This window comes from Littorina saxatilis, linkage group LG5 (genome assembly GCF_037325665.1).
Source record: "Littorina saxatilis isolate snail1 linkage group LG5, US_GU_Lsax_2.0, whole genome shotgun sequence".
Lineage (NCBI taxonomy): Eukaryota > Metazoa > Mollusca > Gastropoda > Littorinimorpha > Littorinidae > Littorina > Littorina saxatilis.
In genome coordinates, this window is record NC_090249.1 from 36,181,254 (window position 1) to 36,204,885 (window position 23,632).

Sequence of the window (23,632 nt, forward strand, 5' to 3'; positions counted from 1 at the left end):
TTTTTAAAGGATTGTCATTTTTCTCTTTGTTTTGTAAATACAGTAAAACCTCCCACTAACGACCTTGAAAATGTCCAGAAAAATCGGTCGTAAAAAGGAGGGGTCTTTTCTGGGAGTTTGGGAGGTATAATGTTTTTCACAGGGGTGGAGGAAACTGTTGGGCAGTTCAGTCTTGAAAGTTGTGTCCGTTATTCTATTTTTGTTCCCATTTGATGTGCATATGGATAAGCATGATGTACGTGCATACACCAGCGCACACACGGGCAGACATAACACACACACACACACACATACACACACACGCTCGCGCGAGCGGTCTCATAGGTAAAACTCAGTGATTGACCCCGGGTAAGAAGGTCAGTGTCTGTAACCTGGGACAGGAAGAGTTTCCTCTCAGACATCAAAGGAGACCTCCCATTGGTAAAACTTGCTCATTGGCAAGTATGGGACATTGACCCGAGGTCTCAGTTGGTGAGCACACACTCACAGAGTATGTGCACATAAATTAATTAACAAATCACAAATTCCCAACCTTGGGCAATTAAAGATTCTGTATTCTGTATTCATTATTGAGTTGTCATTCTAACTGCCCCTACCCAACCCCTCCCATCCCCTTTCCCATCCCCCCCTACTTCGAGGGCAGTCCTTCAATTGTGACAGCAATAGGTGAGAAGATGACAGCCATTGGCCACTTGACTTGCACGCACTACTGAGTACAGACTACCACCCCTGACTCTTGATGCGTGACTAATGGCATGCGTGTTCCGCGTGTGCTGTGTAATTACGAACTTTGACTCTCACTGGTTAAAAGGTCAAAGTCGTTATTGACCCTACGTTGGTAGGTCGGTCGTCGGAAAAAGGAGGGCGTTGTTCTTGGGAGGTAAGTTACAGTGTGAAAAGCATCCGTGCCGAGAAATTCGGTCGGCAAAAGGAGGGGGTTGTTCTTGGGAGAGGTGGTTACGGGAGGTTCCACTGTACATGTATTAAATTCTACTGGGGAAACAAATAGGGGGCTCAGTGGTTAGGTTTTCAGTGTTAAAGATAATTTTGTAGTCGTTCCCTGCTTTTTGAAATTTTATTGCTAGGCTCCCAAGTACAGACATGGGATTCAGAAAAAGTGATAATTAAGGAAAAAGAAGGTGGGGGTCTGGGGGCCGCAGAAGGCCCCCAGTAGGGTCCAGGGGCAACGCCCCTGGTCGGGGTCTGGGGGCTTCGCCCCCAGAAGCTGAAGGTTTTTAGTGTTTTAGACACACAAAAATGGCCCTGAAATGTATATTTCAGCTTAATCATAGAGCTTCTATATCAATGGCAATAAACAATTCAAACAGCAGGGAAACATATGAAAGAAAATTGAATTTTTTTTTACCTCACCTTGAATTAAAGCAGAACTGTTTTCTATGAGTAGAAAATAGTTTGTCAGACTCCACGGCAAGTTGATTTTAGCAAAAGCATCGCCAACTTTCACGTCTTGTGTCTTCTGGCCTTTCTCGTCTTTCCAGCTCAATGATACAACTTCATCGAGCCAGTCGAATCTCCAGAGATTTTTCTTGTACTTCTGCTGGTCAATTTCCCGGGCTAGAACGGTTTCGTCTCGCTTTAGCTTCCTCATCATTTTGGCAGGTGGCTCGAAGCGATGTAAAAATGGCGCCGAATCATTCTCATACGGTATGCTTATACTGAATCCCCGATAGCTACGTTGAAACGGTGACTGTAGGAGACAAAGAGCGCGTTCCCATACGGATCGACCAGCAACAGTCTGACCGTTTTAGGAACCAACCGTTCAAGAATAGTATGGAATGGAGCGTCGCGATCAGCGGACCGGCCAAAAAACTTGGGTCAATACCTACATATACCCCCAAATTTTCTCAGCGGATTTGCACGAATCTCAAGAATGATCCCTGGAGCCTAAAAATTTACGGAATTCCGTAAATTTACGGAAGAATCCCATGTCTGCAAGTAGATTTTAAAATGTTCATTGATTCTTGAGATAAAACAACAACTAAAAATGGTACAGACAAGAAAAGAGATTACAAAAAGCTGATGTTTTTTAAATTTTATTAGTTAAATGCTGATGTGAATCTTGTATGATGTACCGTTTGCTGTTGCAGTTCGTCAGATGGTGGAGAAGGTGGGATTTTCAGTAGCAAAAGATGATGACCCTCTCTCGTGAGTTCCGTACATTTTTCTTCTTTCTTTGAATCATTTTCACATTTTTTGCATCTGCATCTGCATGGGTAACGCCGGCAAAATCCAAAACTTTGGCTTAGTACCGGCGGAACTGGGGAGAGCACTAATTAGGGTTCGTACTGCCTTCTAATAAGGCCAACAAAAAAATAGTGTGTTTACGGTAACATAGGCACAAAAAAAATAGGGTCGGTAGGTCAGGATTTTTTTTTTTTTCCCCAAAAACCATATTTTTAAAGTTATTTTGCCCCCCCCAAATTTTTTTTTAATTTATTTAAAAAAAAAATTACATTTTTTCCCAAATGCCAAAAAAAAGTGTAGGGTCGCGCGAAAAAATAGGGTCGGTCGGGATACCGTAAACAGACTATTTTTTTTTGTTGGCCTAAGGCAGCACGAAAACTGTCAACTTTTTTTGGTTATTGAAATGATAATGGTGTAGACCAGAAAAAAAAGTATGGCTTTGCAATTTCACACGGACAGATTGAGCAAAAATGGCAGTCTGCAAAATTAATGAAATTTTTCACAAATTCCCAGACATTGTGCCAGGAAACAGTCATGCTATTGATTTTTGGCCAAATGGAGGGAATGGTTTTATCAAATTTAAAAACGTTGGGAGATCTGAGATATACAGCAAAACTGCTTTTATGGGGAAGACTGCCTTTTAGATGTTGGGAAGGCAAAAACTCTAGTGTTGAAGTTTCCTTTCCGTTTTTGGATTTCAGATACCTGATATGGAGTGACTGCTTTGTGTCCACGGACCGTGTGTCTGAGTTGAAACCGTTCCAGCGACTAAACCACTTCCCTGGTATGGGCGAGATCTCACGCAAAGACTGTCTGGCCAGGAACATGGGCAAGTAAGTAACCTCAAGACTTTTGCCCTGGCAATCTTCAAAGTTAATTCATCAACAAATTCCCACATACTCTGCACAGGAAAGTTAACAGTCATGATGAGGACTCCTCTGTATTCCTGAGCTTTTTACCCTCAGGTGATAAATAGATCCATCTGAGAAAAAAACCACAACACTACAAAAATGTAGAGAATTTTGGAGGGTATTATAAGGGGCAAGGTTTTGTAACTTAGAAACAAACGTTTTCAATTAGAGTACATTGGTACCTGTGATGACAGGACACCTCCAAACAGAGAACACCTTGTGTTGTCCCTCAGTCTATAAATGTGACCAAAGTAATATTGTCCATGAGAGATGGCATATGATGTGGGACACTTTGGGCGGGTGCCAAGGATACATGCCCTCTCATGTCATGTGCTACTTTCTCGACAGTACAGGGAAGTCCTCCCACAGAACACTCTACCTCTGACTAAAGAAGAAGAGGAAACCCCCAAGGCAACAGAGAAACCAGGCATCCAGATCTGCACCAGTGTTCCACATGTTACCTCAGGAGAAGATCAGAATGACACAGCTCGACAGGCACTCACCTTAGCCCTGATCGACGAACAGTACCCAAAAGAGGCGTGGATCCATGTATACACCGATGGATCAGCAACTAACGCCGTGCTCAATGGAGGTGCAGGCATTCTCATCCAGTTCCCTGGGGGACATACAGCTACATCCAGCGTTGCCACTGGCAAACACTGCACAAACTATAAAGCAGAAGCAGAAGCTCTCATGCAGGCCGCCTCCTTGGTTCAGGACTCCGCAGACCCTTGCTACCAAGTTGTCTTCCTCTCGGACGCCCTTTCAGTCCTTCAGGCCCTAGAGAACGACAAACTCCCACAGCTGGCCAAAGCATTACAGATGGTCAGACAAACCAGAAGAGTTGTCCTTCAGTGGATACCAGCACACTGTGGGATACCAGGAAATGAAAGGGCAGATGAGCTGGCGAAAGAAGGAGCCGTGGAAGACCAACCTGAAAACAGTGTCAGCTTTAGTGAGCAGAAGACAATCATCAAGGCATTGATGAGGCCAAGGACAAACAGAGATGACTACCACACAATGTCCAGAGAGCAGCAAGTCAACCTCATCAGGCTGCGTACTGGCCACAACAGGCTCAATGCTCACATGAACCGAAAGTTCAAGCTGGCGCCATCACCAACCTGTGCCTGCGGTCAAGAAGACCAAACAGCGGAACACATCTTACAGCGATGTCCCTTACTAGATGAGGAACGAAAAGAAGTGTGGCCGTCACCAACTCCCTTGCAGACCAAACTATACAGCAGTCGACAGGAGTTGGAGAAAACGACAACATTTATCACCAGTGCTGGACTGATTGTGTAACCTCTGCGAACGCCAAGAAGAAGAAGATGTCATGTGCTGCACTTACAAACAATTAAGCTATTCTAGCTGCTATTCGTTTGTCTTCTGTTCCCATAAATTACAGGATTTTCTTTTTAAATGCACTGTAAACAGTCTTATTTCTATATTTGTCCGAAACTCCCAGTTCACCCATCAGCCCTCTTTCAACAAGACAAAAACATCATTTCCATATAAACTTGAATATGATTATTCTCTGCATGCAGGATGCAAAAGTCGTTCCCAGAGGAGTACAACTTCATACCCAGGACATGGATCCTGCCGGCAGACTATGGGCTATTGCAGAACCATGCCAAAGACATGCGTGCCAAGAAAAAGACAAAAACGTTCATCGTCAAACCAGCCAATGGAGCGCAGGGTCATGGGTCAGTAAAAATAATCATCATTCTGTGATATGAACATGATTGCCATCTTTCTGCTTCTGTTTTTTGTGTGATTTGTTTTGCCTGTGTTTTATTGGTTTGTACATGTACACTCGTGCACATATTGCACTGTCTGTTAAATACACACACACACTAGCTCCCGGCACAGGCACACACAGAAACTCGTAGACAGAAATAAATTGAACTACTGCCTTTGACTTCTGTAAAATGTAGTTTGAAAAATGAGAAGTGGGTTCCTAAAGCTTATTTGTATGTTTACTGCTTATCAAAGTTGTTCATTACTGCTTTTTAGTTCAAATCACACAGTCATGCTTATCTATCACAGGCAAAGTAGTACTCTCTTATTTTTGTCCAACAGAATCAGCCTGTTTAGAAACGCTGAGAAGATCCCGCCGAGTGAGCATTTCATCGTCCAGGAGTACATCGACAAGCCTCTGCTGCTGGATGGTTACAAGTTTGACCTGCGTGTCTACGTTCTCATCACGTCATGTGACCCCCTCAGGATCTTTCTCTTTAACGACGGCTTGGTGAGGTTGGCCACGGAAAAGTACCTGCCACCCCAGGAAAGCAATGTCGTGAGTTGAGAATAATAGATGTATTTTTAGTGTGAAGTGGGGGTACATGTGGGTGGGTGAATTAAGGGGGATCGGGAGGGGGGGGGGTAGTTGTGGTTGGAGAGAGAGAAGGGTCAGAAGAGTGACAGACGGAGAGAGAGAAAGAGACAGAAAGAACTGAAGAAATGTTCCTGAACTTGGTGGAGAGAGAGAGAGAGGAAAAAGCAGATAGGGAGAATCGAGACAGAGGAACATGCAGAAAGAGACAGAGAGAGTTAAAGATAGAGAGAAATGAAGAAATATTCATGAACTCGATGGAGAGAGATGCATACCTTCATCCTGGGTTATATCAATCCTAACATCAGTTTCAAATGACAGAGAACAATCATATCATAAGAATCTGTGTCAGTTCTGTTGAATGCGCCCTTATGTCAGTTGCAGGAAGAATATGTACACATTTAAATTTTGTATGTCTTTTTTTCAGAACCACCTGTTCATGCACCTAACCAACTACTCGGTCAACAAGCACAATGAGTTCTATAAGCGAAACACAGGAAACGACACGGGCAGCAAACGATCCATCCGCTACTTTAACGAGTACCTCCGCAACAGTGACATTGATGTTGCCCTCTTGTGGCGAAACATCGCTGACATGATCACAAAGACACTGATTGTGGCAGAGCCGCATGTGTTACACGCGTACAGAATGTGTCGGCCTGGTGTGCCATCGTACAGTGACAGTGTGTGTTTCGAGGTACTCGGCTTTGATGTCATGATCGATCGAAAGCTGCGGCCATGGTTGATTGAGGTATGCTGTGATGAGTTTGTTGGCATGTCTTGATCCGCTTCATATTTTCGTCTTCCTCACAGGTCTCACTCGTCTGTTTGTTGTTGTTGTTGTTGTTGTTGTTGTTGTTGTTGTTGTTGTTGTTGTTGTTGTTGTTGTTGTTGTTTTGTGTGTCCACACTTAGATCTCTGGTTCTTCGTTGTTCAGTTCAGGCAGAGGGGAGGGGGGAGATGAGGAGGAGGTCAAGATTTTTTTGTTCTGGCAAGCTGATAGTATACCTCTCTGTCGGTTTGTTTCCGTATGAATGACTCTTTTTTCGACTGATCTCTCTACAGTGCTTTCATGTTGTTGTTTATTTTGTATGTGTGGTGTGAAGTTTGCTACACAAGTTTTATTTTGTTGTTATTGGGTTTGTTTGCTTGGTTGGTTCTTTTCACAGACTTGGGGATGGGAATGTTCTGAGACTTCAAATGAAGTAAATTGCACTTGCAAAGCTCACTGGAAGTACATATTAAGAAGTGAACTGCCAGATTCGCTGCTGGCAGCATAGCTGTAGCAAAGCAGTGCTGCATTTCACTGAGTATATGGAGAATAGACTTATATGGGAGGGGGGGGGGGGGGTTGCATGTTTCTCCATGTCATGATGTATGTTGGGGCTGGGCATATTTTACCTTAAGATTACCTTCTCTTGTTTGCCTTTGTTTGGCAGCATTCCTGAAATGTGCTTACTTTTGTGTAGTCGATTCCGATAACCTGTTATCTGATTTTGTATTTATACTGTTCTTGTGGCTGTAGATCAACAGATCACCCAGCTTCGGCACTGATGAGAAGCTGGATTTTGACATCAAGTCAGCTTTGATAGAAGACACATTCCGACTGTTGAATGTCAAGTAAGTCGTCATATTAGCTTTCTATTTTTCTTTTCTGTGTTTCTTTCCAATAACCTACTATTCTTGTTTTTTTATTCAAAATTTTGGAACGTTTGCAGTCCATCTGTTTTTGGACTTTAAATTTTTTGTTGTCAATTCTGCAGGGATAGAAACGATCCAGTGGCAACACATTGGTTTTTATGGCAGACAAGATAACGATTGAGCTATGTCCCCCATTAAGGAAGGAATCTGTGGTGATCTTAAGCCTTGTATTGATATGAATGATGTGTGTATATTGAGAGAAATAGGAATAATCTGGACCTATGATTTGAATGAAAGATACTGGATTGTCACAATCTACGAGCTGAAGCTGGCAAATCACAAGCAGTTTATAAAAAATAACCATAAAACTTCATCAATTGCAGGGCAAGCGACAAGCGTCGCAACATTGCAGCCCAAAAGGCAGAAGCCCAGAAACGGTTACTCCGAACACACAAGAAGGTAGAGCAGGGTGAGCAGACTGAGATGGACAAGAAGAGGCAAAGTCTGGAGAAACGCAAGGATGAACTGGTAGGTAAAAATTAACCTTAAGGCGGTCCTTTAATTGAGCCTGAAGTCAACTTCGCCAAGACTACACAAAATCTTTTTACCGAAAACTCAGTGCTGAAGCTCTGTGCGGCCAGCATCGTGAAGTGTACTTCGCGTAGTCGACTTCTCTCAATTTAGGACGGGCTTTAGGGTTCTTGGGAATCTTTTTCTCCAAAGTGTATGCTTGAGGAAAGAGAAAAGGGGATTCAGATATGAAGCCTTTACTGATGTTCAGATTGAGGTTAATTGTTTGTGGAAAGGACTGTTGCATGTGTTTTGTGCTTCGTAATTGTGTGTGTGTGCGCGCGCACGCACGCACTTGCATGCATGCATGTATTTGTGCCTAAAAGTGTGTGTGTGTGTGTGTGTGTGTGTGGGGGGGATGCTTATGTGTTTGACAGATTTATAGTGGCTCAGCTTGATTTTATTTAGTATTAAGAACTATTACATGTATCAGACATGTACACATTTTCACTTATGAAGAAAAGAAAGGTAATATGGTGCTTGAACTCCAATTTTTTTTAAATTTTTTTTTTCCGTTTATTAAATTGCGGCGCCTATCCTATTTCAAGCATGTTTGTCATTTGTAGTAAGTAATTTCTACTTTGTATTGCAGAGAGACCTTCTCACCAAAATACGCAAAGCTTCATCCGGGGAGGACTTTGAGAATCGCAACTGTGGGCGTTTTCGTCGCATCTTTCCCTGTGACGACCGTGCACGCCATGCCAAGTACTGCACGATGCTGGCATCCTCTTTTAGTCTTTTCTTGTCTGGCAGAGGTGCCACCATGAAGAAAGAGATTGAAGTCAACTACAACAACAAGCTTAGGGTAAGCTAGGGTGAAAAATAATTTTACAATTCTAACATTGTGTGAATTTTTGAAAAAGGGAGTGGCATAGCGGTTGTAGTGCTTGCCTCTCATGCTGGCGGACTGGGTTTGACCCCAGCATGGGATCTATACAAATGGCTGAGTCCACCCAGTTCAGTCCACCCAGTTCAGTCCACCCAGCTGAAAATGGTTCAGGGTCATGCACGGAAGGTGAAGTCAGCGAGGAGAGACATGCATTAGGGCAATGGTCATAAAGCTGGACATGCCCCATTAGGGCAATGGTCATAAAGCTGGACATGCATTAGGGCAATGGTCATAAAGCTGGACATGCATTAGGGCAATGGTCATAAAGCTGGACATGCATTAGGGCAATGGTCATAAAGCTGGACATGCATTAGGGCAATGGTCATAAAGCTGGACATGCATTAGGGCAATGGTCATAAAGCTGGACATGCATTAGGGCAATGGTCATAAAGCTGGACATGCATTAGGGCAATGGTCATAAAGCTGGACATGCATTAGGGCAATGGTCATAAAGCTGGACATGCATTAGGGCAATGGTCATAAAGCTGGACATGCATTAGGGCAATGGTCATAAAGCTGGACATGCATTAGGGCAATGGTCATAAAGCTGGACATGCATTAGGGCAATGGTCATAAAGCTGGACATGCATTAGGGCAATGGTCATAAAGCTGGACATGCATTAGGGCAATGGTCATAAAGCTGGACATGCATTAGGGCAATGGTCATAAAGCTGGACATGCATTAGGGCAATGGTCATAAAGCTGGACATGCATTAGGGCAATGGTCATAAAGCTGGACATGCATTAGGGCAATGGTCATAAAGCTGGACATGCATTAGGGCAATGGTCATAAAGCTGGACATGCATTAGGGCAATGGTCATAAAGCTGGACATGCATTAGGGCAATGGTCATAAAGCTGGACATGCATTAGGGCAATGGTCATAAAGCTGGACATGCATTAGGGCAATGGTCATAAAGCTGGACATGCATTAGGGCAATGGTCATAAAGCTGGACATGCATTAGGGCAATGGTCATAAAGCTGGACATGCATTAGGGCAATGGTCATAAAGCTGGACATGCATCAGGGAAATGGTCATAAAGCTGGACATGCATTAGGGCAATGGTCATAAAGCTGGACACGCATTAGGGCAATGGTCATAAAGCTGGACACGCATTAGGGCAATGGTCATAAAGCTGGACATGCATTAGGGCAATGGTCATAAAGCTGGACATGCATTAGGGCAATGGTCATAAAGCTGGACATGCATTAGGGCAATGGTCATAAAGCTGGTCCTAGAAAATGTGAGATCTCCAACAATTCTTACTCCCAACAACCTAAAATGATTATGGGACTTCTTCTTCTTCAGGGTTCCAGAATTGTCTGGTTACGTGTGAGCTCGTTTGCCCATTTAGGTTCCCCGCACTATACTCTGAGAGCATAGTCAGCTCACTCCTCTTTCGTTGAGTACGCATGCTGGGTATTTTCGTGTTTCCATAACCCACCGAACTCAGACATGGATTACAGGATCTTTTCCGTGCGCACTTGGTCTTGTGCTTGCATGTACACACGAAGGGGGTTAAGCCACTAGCAGGTCTGCACATAAGTTGACCTGGGAGATCGGAAAAATCTCCACTCTTAACCCACCAGGCGGCAGCGACCAGGATACGAACTCACGACCTCCCGATTAGGAGGCCGACGTCTTACCACCACACCACTGCGCCCGTCCATGGGACTACCTTTGTACATGTCACAGGCTGCAATGTGAGACCCCTCCTAGGACAGGACACCTCCCAATAAAGGACACTATCTGTCATGCCCTGGTCTGTTATTTTTACCAAAATATACCTGTTATGAGAAGAAATGCTCATGACTTTTATTATATTTACAGGAAGATGATGTTCTGGACATGCTGGCAGAGTGTGAGGCGGAAGAAAAAGACGGCAAGATGTTCATTGGTCCACAAGGTCGAGGGATGAGAGAACCTAGGGTTAGTTTTTTTCTTTGCTTTTTAATAGCTGCAAGACTTGGAGTATGAACTGAACAAAGTGAATTTAGCATCCTCAGTTCCGTGTTCACTATCGGTCATTGCGCACATGTGGCATAGGTGTTTGTTTTGATTTGTTTTGTCTGTTCCTTTATTTTATAGACTGTAGATGAATTGACTTTAGGACTGAAGTTTGGGGATTTTCATTGCTTGGTTTGATTTTTTTGTATGTGGTCACTTGTGGATGTTTTGTCATGAGATCACGATAAATCTAATCTAATTTCTGTACTTGTGTGACTTGAAGAATTTTCAGCCAACAAGGTTTGGATTATTTTTAAGCTGTTTTAATTCAGCATAATTTTCCCCCTGCTATAAATAAAAGTTGGCATACAGTTTCACTTTCATTGCCTGTTTTTGTGGGGTACCAGGATGGTTGTGGTCATGTGGCGAAATTGAGTTACACTCATGGTGCTTCCGTAAGTCTGGCTCGCTTTCTGTGCATACGGCTTTTGAAATTCCCACTACATATACTCACTCCAATGTAATAACTGTGTGCATGGCAGTAATCTCGTGCTTCGTTTGGACCTTCTTTAATGGTTGTCGTAGATAGACAGTCTCCACCCCTTGAATTAGCGACTGAGTACATAATTGATGTGTGATGAATGATTTGAGTTTCAGACTTGTACATTTGTTGGATGTCTGATTGGACCCAAACATTTATTGCAGTGTCTTAATAGTGTACTGTGTGTCCTAGTCAAGTGATTCAGGACTGGAATGACTTGTCATACAGATTCAAATGCATCAAATGATTTAAATGCCACGTAATGATGTGTCATGCAGATTCAAATGCCACGTAATGACTTGTCATGCAGATTCAAATGCCACGTAATGACTTGTCATGCAGAATCAAATGCCACGTGTTCATTTGTTGAAAGTCTGACCTTGCCCGAACATATTTTGCAGTGTTTTGAAAGTGCACTTTACAGTCTTCACTCTGTAGCATTGGTCCAAAGTTAACAAAATATTCGAACTCGGTAAAATATAACACAGTTGAACTTTTCCTGCTTTCTTGACTTGAACGAAAAGATCTGGCTTTGACAGCGTTTTACAAACATGAATTCATGTGAACATTTCTAACACTTTTAAGCATCGTGGAGTTCTGAAGTCTTCATGGCACAAGTGCTGCGTGTGTCTGGGTGATTTTATGCTGGTAATTGTTCTATAAATGTGAACCTGTGTATATTATACTTCATTGGATTAATACAACCAAAAGGTGTGCACCCAGAACCAAATCTTGAGTCGATCATTACTCAATGTAGAGAATAGACCATCCCTCAGCAGTTTTAGATGTGGATTTCTTCTTCTCAAGCTCAGAATTAGAAACGCCACAACTGTTATTTTCTCCTTTGAACTTAGTCTTTTTATTAGTAAATGCTTTAGGACTTTTGGTCATAAACTAGAAAGGGCTACTATGCATGACTGCTATGTCAGACATTTTGCAGAAAAAAACACTGTATGCAATGTAAACAGCAGCATGAGCAGTATAATAAAAGTATTGTAAGCGCAGCACCACGTACTCCACCCATTAGAATTCTTTGCACTCAATCACCAAATGCGTGTACATAGCAAAGCTTTAAATACTCATGGCGACAGCTGCACCAGACCAAATATCAACACCTGTAGAATGTTGTCAGTTTAGTAAGATCACACATCTAACTTTTTTCCTGTACACGCAACAGTGTTTGAAAAAAGTATAAGTAATAGAAATAAAGATAAGAAATAAAGATAAGACTTGTTAAATTGTTATTGGAATGCCAGTATGTGAGCCTGTAATAATGATGTGTATGGTACACGTATTGTCAAAGTTGATGCTTTGATGAGTTATAATATAGGTGTGGAATGATTGATACCTCAATAATTTTGTTGAAGTTTTGTGTGAAGTTTGTCAGTTATGTTTTTAATTTTGTGACAGTGTACTCATCCTAACACAAACTGCAACTTAAGCCAAAAACAATTTATTTATTGTATCTCCGGTGACATGGCAAGACAAAAATAAGGGTAGAAAGTTTTTGTTTTTGTTTGTTTGTTTGTATTAAAGTCTTTTTTATGACCCAAGGGCATGTGGCTTTTTCATAGACATTAGAACATCAAGTCTTCGCAGCTCTTGCGAGATACCCGTCCAGCTTGAAATATCGAGCTCAGGTTCTGTTGAGTGCAAGTCGTGTCCACTAGATGATGGATAACTGTTGCTTTTCTTCTGTAGTCTGCAAATCAAGTTTCTATTTCTTTTTTTTCTTTTTTTTTAAGGGTCAGAAGGGAGTTGCTTGTTTTTTGATGGGTTATATATGTATGATTTTGCAATAAGAGACATAGGGTTTGCATTCAATGATAAGCATCACATGTTAACAATTTAAACACGGACATTGTATTTTAACTCACTTTAACTCACCGTCACCTCTTCAGTTTTGCAGTTGATAGAATACAATTTCTAGATAGTCCATGAGGAGTTTCACATTAATTGTTTTGTCATGTGGATAAAAAACGCTCGCGCTGGACCCGAGTACTCTTCAGACTGGCTCGCTCAATAAATATAAATGTTTGGAATGTCTGTGGTGTGAATGTTGGTTTCTGACCAGAAATGCAGATCTATCTCTGGCCGATTCATAGATTCAACCTACAAACTGCGACCTCATCTGTGATTAGATGGCCAAGCAATGCGTGAAATCTTTTATTCTAAAGCCTTATGGCTCGTTTCGACAAGCATTAAACGGATGAAATTAACCACTTGCAGTTTATTCTTCAGAAAAATGCACACAAAAAATGGGTTGGGTTCGGTGATTTGTACATAAACATCTTCCTCGCGATAGATTCGCTTATTATTTTGTCTTATGAAGCCGTCATCAACACGAACACAATGATTGCAGAAGCAAACTCTGTACCTACACGACCGAGACACAAGACTGATTATTTCACAGCTGCAATGTGAATAGAGAACAAAGACGTTTTGGGTAAGTTTACTCACGTCAGGTCTTCACTGACAAGCTAGGAACAGACGGAAAATTCCGAACAAAAGTAAATGACGTCAAAGTCTCTTTCGCTTTGCGTGTAACTTTGTCATGACGTATTTTTGTGTGACGCGTTCGGCTGTTCTATCAGCTCAATGGCTGCGTGTTGCCCCGCCGGTGTGAACTCCTCCTACGGCCAAGTCGTTTTTGTGGTTTATTTCGCATTTAGGTCCCAGGTAACATTATGAAGTTTTAATACGATCAATCGGACCTATTATCAAGTTAGTGTATCAACTTTTGAACGAACTGCGCCCAGTAGTTTCCCAGCAATAAGCTGTTAAGTGGAGAAAGACACACACACAGACACACAATTAAAGTCTGCTGAGCCCAAGTACTAGCGTACTCGGGGATAAAGTAATTACACTTGTGTTAAAACTGCCTCATCCGAATTTCACATTAAATTCAGCACCTGATTACATTTTGTGTACTCACTGTTTATGGAAAGTTTCCTCAAACAGATTCACATCAATGGAAGAACTGAAAATTGCACTACCATTACAGAGCCTGAAAAACATACACCTTCATCTGTGAAAAAAGAAAGAACGCGCGAGAAATGATATAACGTCATTAATCATCATGACAATTCATTACACTGTGTATCACGTGCCGTCATTCCATTCTTTCCATACCATCCTGAAGAAGCCAGTTACATGCCAAAATATTGATATAAAACTACCTAACCTGGTTACTGGTGTGTTTTCTTTTTATCTAAATCTTCATCCGTATGTGAAATTCATACTGTGTCAACTGTGCGTTCATTCCAGCCCCTGCAAAGCATGCCGGAGAGCATTGCGAATTTCCCTGAGGAAGACGAAGAAGATGAGGGATCTGATGAAGACACGCCCCCCACCACCCCTGCGCTTAATGGAAGGGTTCGTTCGGCTCGTCTAGCCACTCGTCTCAACTCTGGCACACAGGTAAGGGTTGTAATTAGACCAGGTTGTACGTGGATATCTTTGGTGCAGGTGTTAAGGTGTACCTTTCGTCTTGCTGTTATGTTGGCACTTTGTCAGAGACGGTAAAAATTTACTGGCCTTTCAGAAGCTTTTCAAAAAAGTTACTGATCTTCTGATGGACAATTAAGGAAGGGTCTTTGTTTGATTGACTTCTGCTTTGGCCATCTACATAGTTTTTGATGTTGTTGTTCATGTTTGCATGTGTATCATGATATAGCCTTGTATGCTTGAAACTCTGTGTGTGTGTGTGTGTGTGTGTGTGTGTGTTCGTGTGTGTGTGTGTGTGTGTGTGTGCCCGAAATTGTATGTGTGTGTGTCTGTGTGTGTGTGTGTGCTTGAAATTGTATGTGCATGTGTGTGTGTGTGCATGCGTGCATGTGTGTGCATGTGTACACATTTATAGACACATTCATCTACAACTGCATGCATATTTTCCCTTTTTTTTTACACGCACATCCTTTAACTCTTTCTCCCTTTAACGTCTACAGCGCCCTCCCAGCTACAGGAGTGCCAGCGATACTTCACGCCCGCCTTCAGAGGCAACAACCCTGCGTGGTCCAGCCCGACCGCAAAGCCAAGTGTCGCTAGTTAACGGAACACGACCCAGAAGTCTGTCGAGGGGTGGTGGTGGTGCAGGTGGTGGTGGTGCTGGCACTAACACATCCAACAACAGGAATGTCTCGCAAATTCGTTCTTCTGTGGTGAGTGGTTTTGGGGTCGGACAGGGATGATGATGTATTTTGAAGGGATGGTATGTGTGTGTATGTATGTTCGGGGGACTCGCATGGACTGTGAAATACGGGTGTAGAAGGAGAAGGGAGAGGCATTGACTTCTCCCTGAAACGGGATTTCATGTGCGGTTGTTTCTGCATCTGGACACATGTATTGTTGTTTCTGAGTTTTCCCGAGCAAGTGACATTGTTTCTCCAAGCATTGTGGGAAGATCATGTCGACTTGAGGACTCTGAACATATGAGAGAAATTGTGACCACTACGGACACTGCAACAGTTATTATTTTGGAAGAGGAGGAGAACGGAAATACAAATATAAGAAATGAGTGCTTCCATGGTTTGCTGGGTTTGAAGCAACTAGTCGATGTAATCATTGATTGGTTGTTGCCTTTCTGCGGAGAATGAAAATAGGACAGTGTTCGATTCGTTTTTCTGCTCCGCAAGCACCTCATTCACCACTTAATATTCTCCCCAGAATCTTGCTTTAATTGCCATTCTCCACCATTCCTCACATTTTCTACCCTGCGTGTGAGCCCCCCTTTAGGAGGAGGGACTAAAATGTCAAATAGATCAGGGTGTCTGAGCACAGGAATGACTGTCCTGTTTGCTTTCTTGTGTGTTGCTGTGTCTGAGCTGCTGATGTCATGTGTTTTGGCAAGGTTTTGCTGTGTGTGTGTGTGTGTATGTGTGTGTGTGCATGTGTGTGTGTGTGTGTGTGTGTATAGATCTGTTTGTCTGTGAATTTGTCTTTATGTGTGTGCGTGTGTGTGTGTGTGTGCGTGTGTGTGTGTTTGTGTGTGAGTATAGATCTGTTTGTCTGTGAATTTGTCTTTATGTGTGTGTGTGTGTGTGTGTGTGTGTGTGTGTGTGTGTGTGTGTGTACCCATCTGCCTGTCTGTCTGTCTTGTCTATGAGTGCATGTCAGTGAGTTACAGTGTGTCATAATACTGATTTTTTTGATTTTTTTTAAGTGAGTACAGTGGAACCCCCCTTTTAAGACCTCCAAAAATCTGAGAAAATCAGGTCTTATAAAGGAGGGAGTCTTAAAACAAGGGTAAATTTGCAGAGGTTATGAACAGAAAGTCTGCGAAAACAAGGTCTTAAAAGGGAGGAAGTCTTACATTGGGGGTCTTAAAAGGGGGGGTTCCTGCGCCTTGAATATGTGCGCGATATAAATTGCATAAACATAAAAAGATAAAAAAAATAAAAAATCCCTGCGCTTAGAACTGTACTCACAGAATACGCACGATATGAGCCTCATATTGATTGATTGTATATATGTGATAGGCTTGTTACTAAAATAGTCACACTGACATTGCAAGAGAGGTCTCTGCAGTAAGTTCACAATTCAGCAACAATCTGTGCTGGCAGGTTTTCTGCAGTTTCTAATAAGAATGTACAAACACCTCTCTTCAACAGGACGACAGTTTCCTGTCTAGCTTGGTGAAGGAAAGAGAGGAAGAACTGACGAAGAAAACACTGACGTCACTCAATGAAATGAGAATCAAGTTTCCTGGAAAGACTGATTCCGAAGCAGAGCTACTCCTGGACAAGGTACAGGTACAATGAAACGCATTGGACACAAGGCGTTGGCTTAATATATACACACATATATTCTTCTCAAACATGTACAACTGTCTTGTTTACAGTTCAAATTTCTTTTCTTTTCTGTGTGTTTGATTTGCTGATTGTCTTGCTTGTGCTGGAGTGTTTTTGCGCCAAGCAGCTTTTTACATTTAGTCAAGTTTTGACTAAATGTTTTAACGTAGAGGGGGGAATCGAGACGAGGGTCGTGGTGTATGTGTGTGTGTGTGTGTGTAGAGCGATTCAGAGTAAGCTACTGGACCGATCTTTATGACATTTTTCATGAGAGTTCCTGGGTATGATATCCCCAGACGTTTTTTTCATTTTTTGGATAAATGTCTTTGATGACGTCACGTCATATCCGGCATTTTGTAAAAGTTGAGGCGGCACTGTCACACCCTCATTTTTCAATCAAATTGATTGAAATTTTGGCCAAGCAATCTTCGACGAAGGCCGGACTTTGGTATTGCATTTCAGCTTGGAGGCTTAGAAATTAATTAATGACTTCAGTCATTAAAAATCTGTAAATTGTAATTAAAATTATTTTTTTATAAAACGATTCAAAATTACGTTTATTGTATTCTTCTTTATTTTCTGATTCCAAAAACATATAAATATGTTATATTCGGATTAAAAACAAGCTCTGAAAATTAAAAATATAAAAATTATGATTAAAATTAAATTTCCGAAATCGATTTAAAAACAATTTCATCTTATTCCTTGTCGGTTCCTGATTCCAAAAACATATAGATATGATATGTTTGGATTAAAAACAGGTTCAGAGAGTTAAAAAGAATAGAGATATAGAAAAGCGTGCTATCCTCCTCAGCGCAACCGCTACCGCACTTTTCTGGATTGTTAATTTCACTGCCTTTGCCACGAGCGGTGGACAGACGATGCTACGAGTGTACGGTCTTGCGGAAAAAATGCAATGCGTTCAGTTTCATTCTGTGAGTTCGACTGAGCTTGACTAAATGTTGTATTTTCGCCCTACGCGACTTGTTTTCTCTGTCTTTGTTTGTTTCTTTGTTGCGTTTGAATGCTTTGCTTTTTTATGAGACTGTTTCAAGTTTTATGTGTACCTTTTCCCTTAATACAATTCTTGTTCTTCTTCTTTTGCATTCGATATTCATGGCCATCATATCCTCGATGTCAGTGGCTGCCATGGCCTTTATACAATAATTGAATCATAATGGAGGAAAATGCCTGGTTAGATTTGTCTGTGACTGGAAGACTGTATGCATTGATGTTTTTCTCAACGGACTGGTGGGAAAAACAGCATCGCGTGATGGTTGTTTTGATGGCGCATAACTGTACTGTTTGTTCGTTTGTTAATTCATTCCTGCATTTATTCGTTTGTCTATTGATTTATGAATGAATGAATGAATTTTTTTCTCAGATGAATGAGAAAAAAAGCAGTGCATGATGGTTGTTTTGATGGCACATAGCAGTACTGTTTGTTCGTTTGTTCATTTATTCATTCGTCTATTGATTTATGAATGAATGAATTAATTCTTTTCTCAGATGAATGAGAACTGGAAGTTCCACAAACCTCGGATAGCTTCCTACTGGCTGGTCAAACTGGACTCCATCAAAAGACGCAAGGTAAGAGGGAAAAAAACAGAAAAAATAATTGCGTGTCTGTCTCCTGTACTGCTGAGTATAATGTGTCTTCTGTCCAAGCTTTTTTGCCATCAGCTAGCTGTGTGCTGCAAAAAGCAAAAGTTGTTTTTAAAGCTGTGTGCAGCTGACAGTTTATGTGATTTAGAGTGTAGGGATTGTGTAGAAAAGCTGTGCATGGGTATACACATTGATGTAAATGTTAGGTAAAAAATGAGATGAGATTATGTTTATAATTGAAAGAGGGAGTTAGGCTGGTAAGTAGGTGATCAGGTAAGAATAAAAGAGGGCGCGGTCGCAAGGTAAATGTCAGATTGTCAATTTGGATTATCGGTAGAGCGATTGATTGGATGATTTAATGTCTGTCGGTTATCTTGTTAATTATGATTCATGCAGCTGTTACATTTGACTTGATCAAAACTTGGTTACATGAGTTGCCGCTTCTGGGCATGTTGCAAATATTCAAACCTGACAGCTGTTGAGAATAGTCAAATAGTCAAGATGCTAATACAGAAACTCTTATTCTCACTTTAGTAACCTCAAACTAGCTGAAGAAAAAAACAGCCCTCTCTTTTTTAATGACTTTTTTTGTTTTGTTCCTTTTCTTTAACAACTATAATTAATCACTTTCTGTTTAGTCAACTTACCAATTCTCATTAATCCAGAAGTAGGACAAGACAAATGTACATCAAAGATACAGGAAACTTCTCATCTTCTGATGCTAACACATTATTATGGAAATGTATGCGTTTGGATCTTTGCACACATGTGAAATTTGGTGATGGGGCAGTGAGAGTGTGTTGGTGGCTATAAGGATGAATCATGTATATATTGCTTGCTATTATAAAATCGCTTGTTTGTATTGGTGTGTGCGTCTTGGCATCAGAACCTATACAGGGATACAATGTACCTGCGATGAAGCTAGGACACCCGTGGGACCTGCCGAAAGTGTCCCTACATTGCAGGGGGCCTGTTATGGCAGGTACATTGTATATACTTTGATAAAGATAACAGACAAAGGGACAAGAGAAGGTGCCCTTGATTGGGAGGTGGTCTGTTATGGGAAGGGCCTCACATCGCAGGTAGCACTGTACTTCTCCAAATGCTGTTGATACTGAAGGAGTTGGCTCTTTTTTTCAGTCGTGAACTTATGATAACGATTTAACTTAGGTGTTAACTAACTAAGGTATTAATCTAGTTAAAATAAGAATGTATATGTACCTTTACATGTTTTCAACCTTGTGTTGTGGTGCTGTACATTTTGAGAGAATTGAGAATATGGGTGCATTTTGTGTTCAAAAGTTCTTAGATGAATTTCTAAGTCCTCTTCTTGGTCGTGAGCATGTGCCTGAGATGCTATCAATCCCATACTTACAGGTAAATGTACAAATATACTTACCAGTCCTCTCCCTCATGCTCAAATGCACATAAAGACACAAACAGAAGCACACACACACTCACATATTCAAGCATACAGACACAAATGCAGAAACACAAATACGCAGAAAGCACACAGGCAGACAGACAGACCAACAGAAGACACATGGATGCAGATGTGCACCTTTCTGCAGTACCCATGCATGCCTGCCTCCCCTCCCTCACTTAGTCACTCCCCCCTCCCTCCCTCTTCTCCTCCCCAATCCTCTCATTGTTGGTCGCGACCTTCAGGTGGTGGATATCGTGCGGTCCAATGTCAAGGCCGTTCTGCAACGAATCTGGCACTCCTCGGATGTGGACAACCTGCGTCTCTGTCGCATCTTCAGCCGCGTTTTCAACCGCCTGCTCTGGAGTCACGGACAGGGGTTGTGGAACTGCTTCTCTCCTGCCACGGGGTAAGGATTGGGACCCAGTGTTAACTATGGGTATATAGTTGAATGAGGGCGTCGTTTTTGTGTGGGGACGTAGAAGTGAGGGTTGCATCTTTCGTAGTTCATATTTGTCTTCCACAGTCAAAGGGCAAGGAATTGCTTCTCTCCTGCTACGAGGTACGGATTGAGTCCCTGTGTTAACTGTGTGTAGCGACCACTTTCATAGTTGGGTGTAGGAGTACAGTTTGTCCTTTATTGTTTGTCTGTAGAAGTGTGTGTGTTGATCTTTAGCAGGTTGGGAAAGGCAGGAAGGAAAATGTGTGTTGTAGTTGTTTGTTTGTCGACTGTGGTTATCTGAAAAAAGTGGAAGGTAATACATTACACATGCTTTGACAGTAGTTGCACATGGGTGGGTGGCCGTTTGTCTGTCTGTCTGTCTGTCTGTCTGTCTGTCTGACTGGGATTCTGTGGTTAGCACTACAGCAGGCTGTGACTGGCAGTATTTCAGCATAGTTCATATGAGGTATTTGGATGTTTTGTCAAAGCGAGTTTATTATGATCACTTGCTGTTTTTGTTTGCACCACACTTATGCAATCCACTTCACTGTTAAACAAAGCAGTTCACAGCAGAGACTGGTTGATACATTAAGTGTGTCAGTGTGTTTTAATTATGCATTTTGATTTTAACATTGAAATTAAGTTGACCCTTCAGGATTGATTGTAGTAGTAGATCTAGTTGGATTTATTAGATGAATTCAAATTATTAGCTGGTTTCGATAAGGACAATTTTCAGATAGGAGTAGATAAACAGTGCCATGATTATGACATTTAGGGAAATGGCCTTGGTTATCGTGTTAATCATGTTGATATAAATTGCCTTTGCATGCTATGATAAAGAAATTAATGGCATATCGATCAGTGCATGTTCCATTAGTTCAGCCGGTATACATTTAGCATTCTGCTTGAATTTTAGTGCATTATTTGTAGCATTCTTCGAACACAGAGATTAGCAGTAATTTACTTCTAATCGTGGTCATTCTGTTTTGTACCAGGAAGTTATATGCAAAGCCGAGAGGGTAATAACTTTTTTTTGGTAATCATGCAGGAGGGAAGAAGCATAGCAGATTTTAATAGCCACTAACATGCAGTAATTGGTTTTATGTTCTTAGTGGAGTCATGTGGGATAGGTATGCACGCTGTTTGGTGTTTGGGCGTTACTTTGTAGAGCTATATGAAATAGAGTTTTGTTTGAACAAGTTTTGTTTGCAAATATCCTTTTCCACTGGCAGTATATGGTCTTTTGTTATTTTTCTTGTAAACTTTAAAAATGTGGTGTATCTGGCTGTATAAATCATGCGTGCTTCAGGACTGCCATATTCCTTCTGTGTTGATTTTCTTGCTGGCATTTCTTCAACTAGCTTGCATGTAAATTGTGCATCAAAATACCTTGGAATGCTCTTAACCTTATTTTTCCCATGGTTTGATGTTCGCTGGTTGCACTTGCAGTTAGCTTTAGTATGCACTTCTATAACTCTTTTTTTCATCTGCATGTTGTGCACAGTTTTGTCTCTTTGTTTTTCTTTCACTATTGGCCTTTGGTCTCGGTCCTCTCAATCAGAATGAATGTGTCATTGACCTGGCTGTGTGATTTGGTCAATTTATCTGCCCTTGCATCTTATACTCGGGAACAAGTTGATGTTTTGTTTGTTTAAAGCAGATGATGAGTTTGATTTGATTGCATTGTTTACATTCTTCCTATAAGCAATACGATTTGTTTTAATTGTCTGATACATATAGATCTTATGTTTCATTCTTTTTCTTGATATAGTAGTTCATGTACTAAACACACTCACTGAAAGACTGAACTCTCTGCCTTCGAGTTATTTTAGGTTTTAACATGCAGTGTTAACATTTTGAAAAACGTGTCTGTGAATATGTTTGTTTTTGCTACTGAAAGTGTAACATGTTTCTAATAAAGGAACTGACAATGACATGCAATTTAGATATGTAACGACAAATGAATAGTCATAATGTTTGCAACATTTTCATCAGCACTATCATTTTGAAGTAGTAATCAGCTTACAGCCCTGCCAGTATGGTCTATATGAAGGTAATAACTGAAGTGTATCAGTGGTTCTGCACAGCCCTATAAGAAGTCAAGTAGCTCAAGGTAAAGACCATCTAGTCGCAAGGATAACGATATTACGGATAAGATTTCATATACAGTGGAGTCCGGGTACAACGAATCTCAAGGGAGATACATTTTAGTTTGTTATATCAGCAATTCGCTGTAGAGTTTTCAACCCTAAATGGCCTTAAGACAAGTTTTCCCACTCAACCTCAAATGATCGTCCCATCGATCTTTCCTTGGAGAGTACAATCTCTGCATGTTTTCAACAGCTTCATAATATAATCCATAGAGAGAGCAGACCTGTGTACATCTACGGTTTCTCCGTAATTTCTCTGATTTTTATATGCGGAATACGGTGCTACGGATTTTTAATTAAAATTCCGAAATTCCGGATATCAGGGCGGTGCTGCCACACACAAGACAGAAGTCGCAGCACAGGTTTACTACTGATGAGCGTTTTGAGTGTGCACAGGTCTGAGAGAGGCATAGTTCAAATGTTCACTTTACTGTCACAATTTTAGAAGTAAAATTTAAAAAGTCGTGTAAAAGCATGTACTTGTACATTCTGATCAATCTCCGTGTCCGTCAAAAAAGACACTGCACACACTGACACTGCCTCGACACACGTACTAAGCTGTTTTGAAAAAGTCCAGAATGTTTGTCTGACACTGCTCAGAACTGGCACACTTCTCCACTGTACACTCCAATTTGGAGATCATATCCAAGTCACAGACATCGCTGCACTTTGCCTGCAAGTAGCGACGTAGGGTATTGGCAGCAACACGTGCTTCTGTGGCAGTGGGCGCCATCTTTAGACGGTCACTTCAAAAACAGTGGAGCGAGATATTTCCCATAAACATTCTTTGATGAAGAATTGAGTACACAACAAGCGAAAAGGCAAATCGTCAAAAAAGAGAAAAGCATGCCCAATCTTTTGTACGCAGTCATGTGTCCTAGAAATTGGATCTGAAGTCTTACCGACGGATTGGAATAGTGAAAACACAGCGGCGGTGGCTGTTCCGTGCACCTCTTGCTGTTTGTTCAGAGTTCGCTCATCACGCGATGTGCACGTATTTTTGTGTATTTTTGTCTTTGGAGACAATTATTGACATCATTCCGTTGTAGCCTTGTGACTTTTAGAGACAAAACGGCTCTGGGGCGATGAAAACGTGTTTGTTAAAAGAGGGGTTCGTTATGCAAATGAGTTCAAAAGGTTCGATGTAGCCGGAAAGTAACAAGTATGAAATAGAAGGCTGTCTGCC

The 23,632-nt window shown here is 41.5% G+C and overlaps 1 protein-coding gene across 8 annotated transcripts in view; it reads left to right on the forward strand.

Moving 5' to 3' along the window:
• Positions 1–23,632, forward strand: part of LOC138967002 (tubulin polyglutamylase TTLL7-like) — a 42,512-nt gene that overhangs the window by 12,580 nt on the left and 6,300 nt on the right. For 2 of the 8 annotated variants that reach the window (XM_070339422.1, XM_070339425.1), the window contains 15 exons: positions 2,109–2,166; positions 2,907–3,038; positions 4,661–4,819; positions 5,196–5,412; positions 5,876–6,199; positions 6,974–7,068; positions 7,473–7,617; positions 8,252–8,464; positions 10,380–10,478; positions 14,305–14,457; positions 14,985–15,197; positions 16,647–16,787; positions 18,336–18,416; positions 20,100–20,263; positions 21,292–21,315. In XM_070339422.1, coding sequence (XP_070195523.1) covers positions 2,109–2,166; positions 2,907–3,038; positions 4,661–4,819; positions 5,196–5,412; positions 5,876–6,199; positions 6,974–7,068; positions 7,473–7,617; positions 8,252–8,464; positions 10,380–10,478; positions 14,305–14,457; positions 14,985–15,197; positions 16,647–16,787; positions 18,336–18,416; positions 20,100–20,263; positions 21,292–21,315 — 2,218 coding nt within the window. Of the gene's footprint in view, positions 1–2,108; positions 2,167–2,906; positions 3,039–4,660; positions 4,820–5,195; positions 5,413–5,875; positions 6,200–6,973; positions 7,069–7,472; positions 7,618–8,251; positions 8,465–10,379; positions 10,479–14,304; positions 14,458–14,984; positions 15,198–16,646; positions 16,788–18,335; positions 18,417–20,099; positions 20,264–21,291; positions 21,316–21,408; positions 21,427–23,632 lie in introns of all 8 variants that reach the window. The other 6 variants (XM_070339424.1, XM_070339423.1, XM_070339426.1 and 3 more) reach the window with 6 other exon arrangements.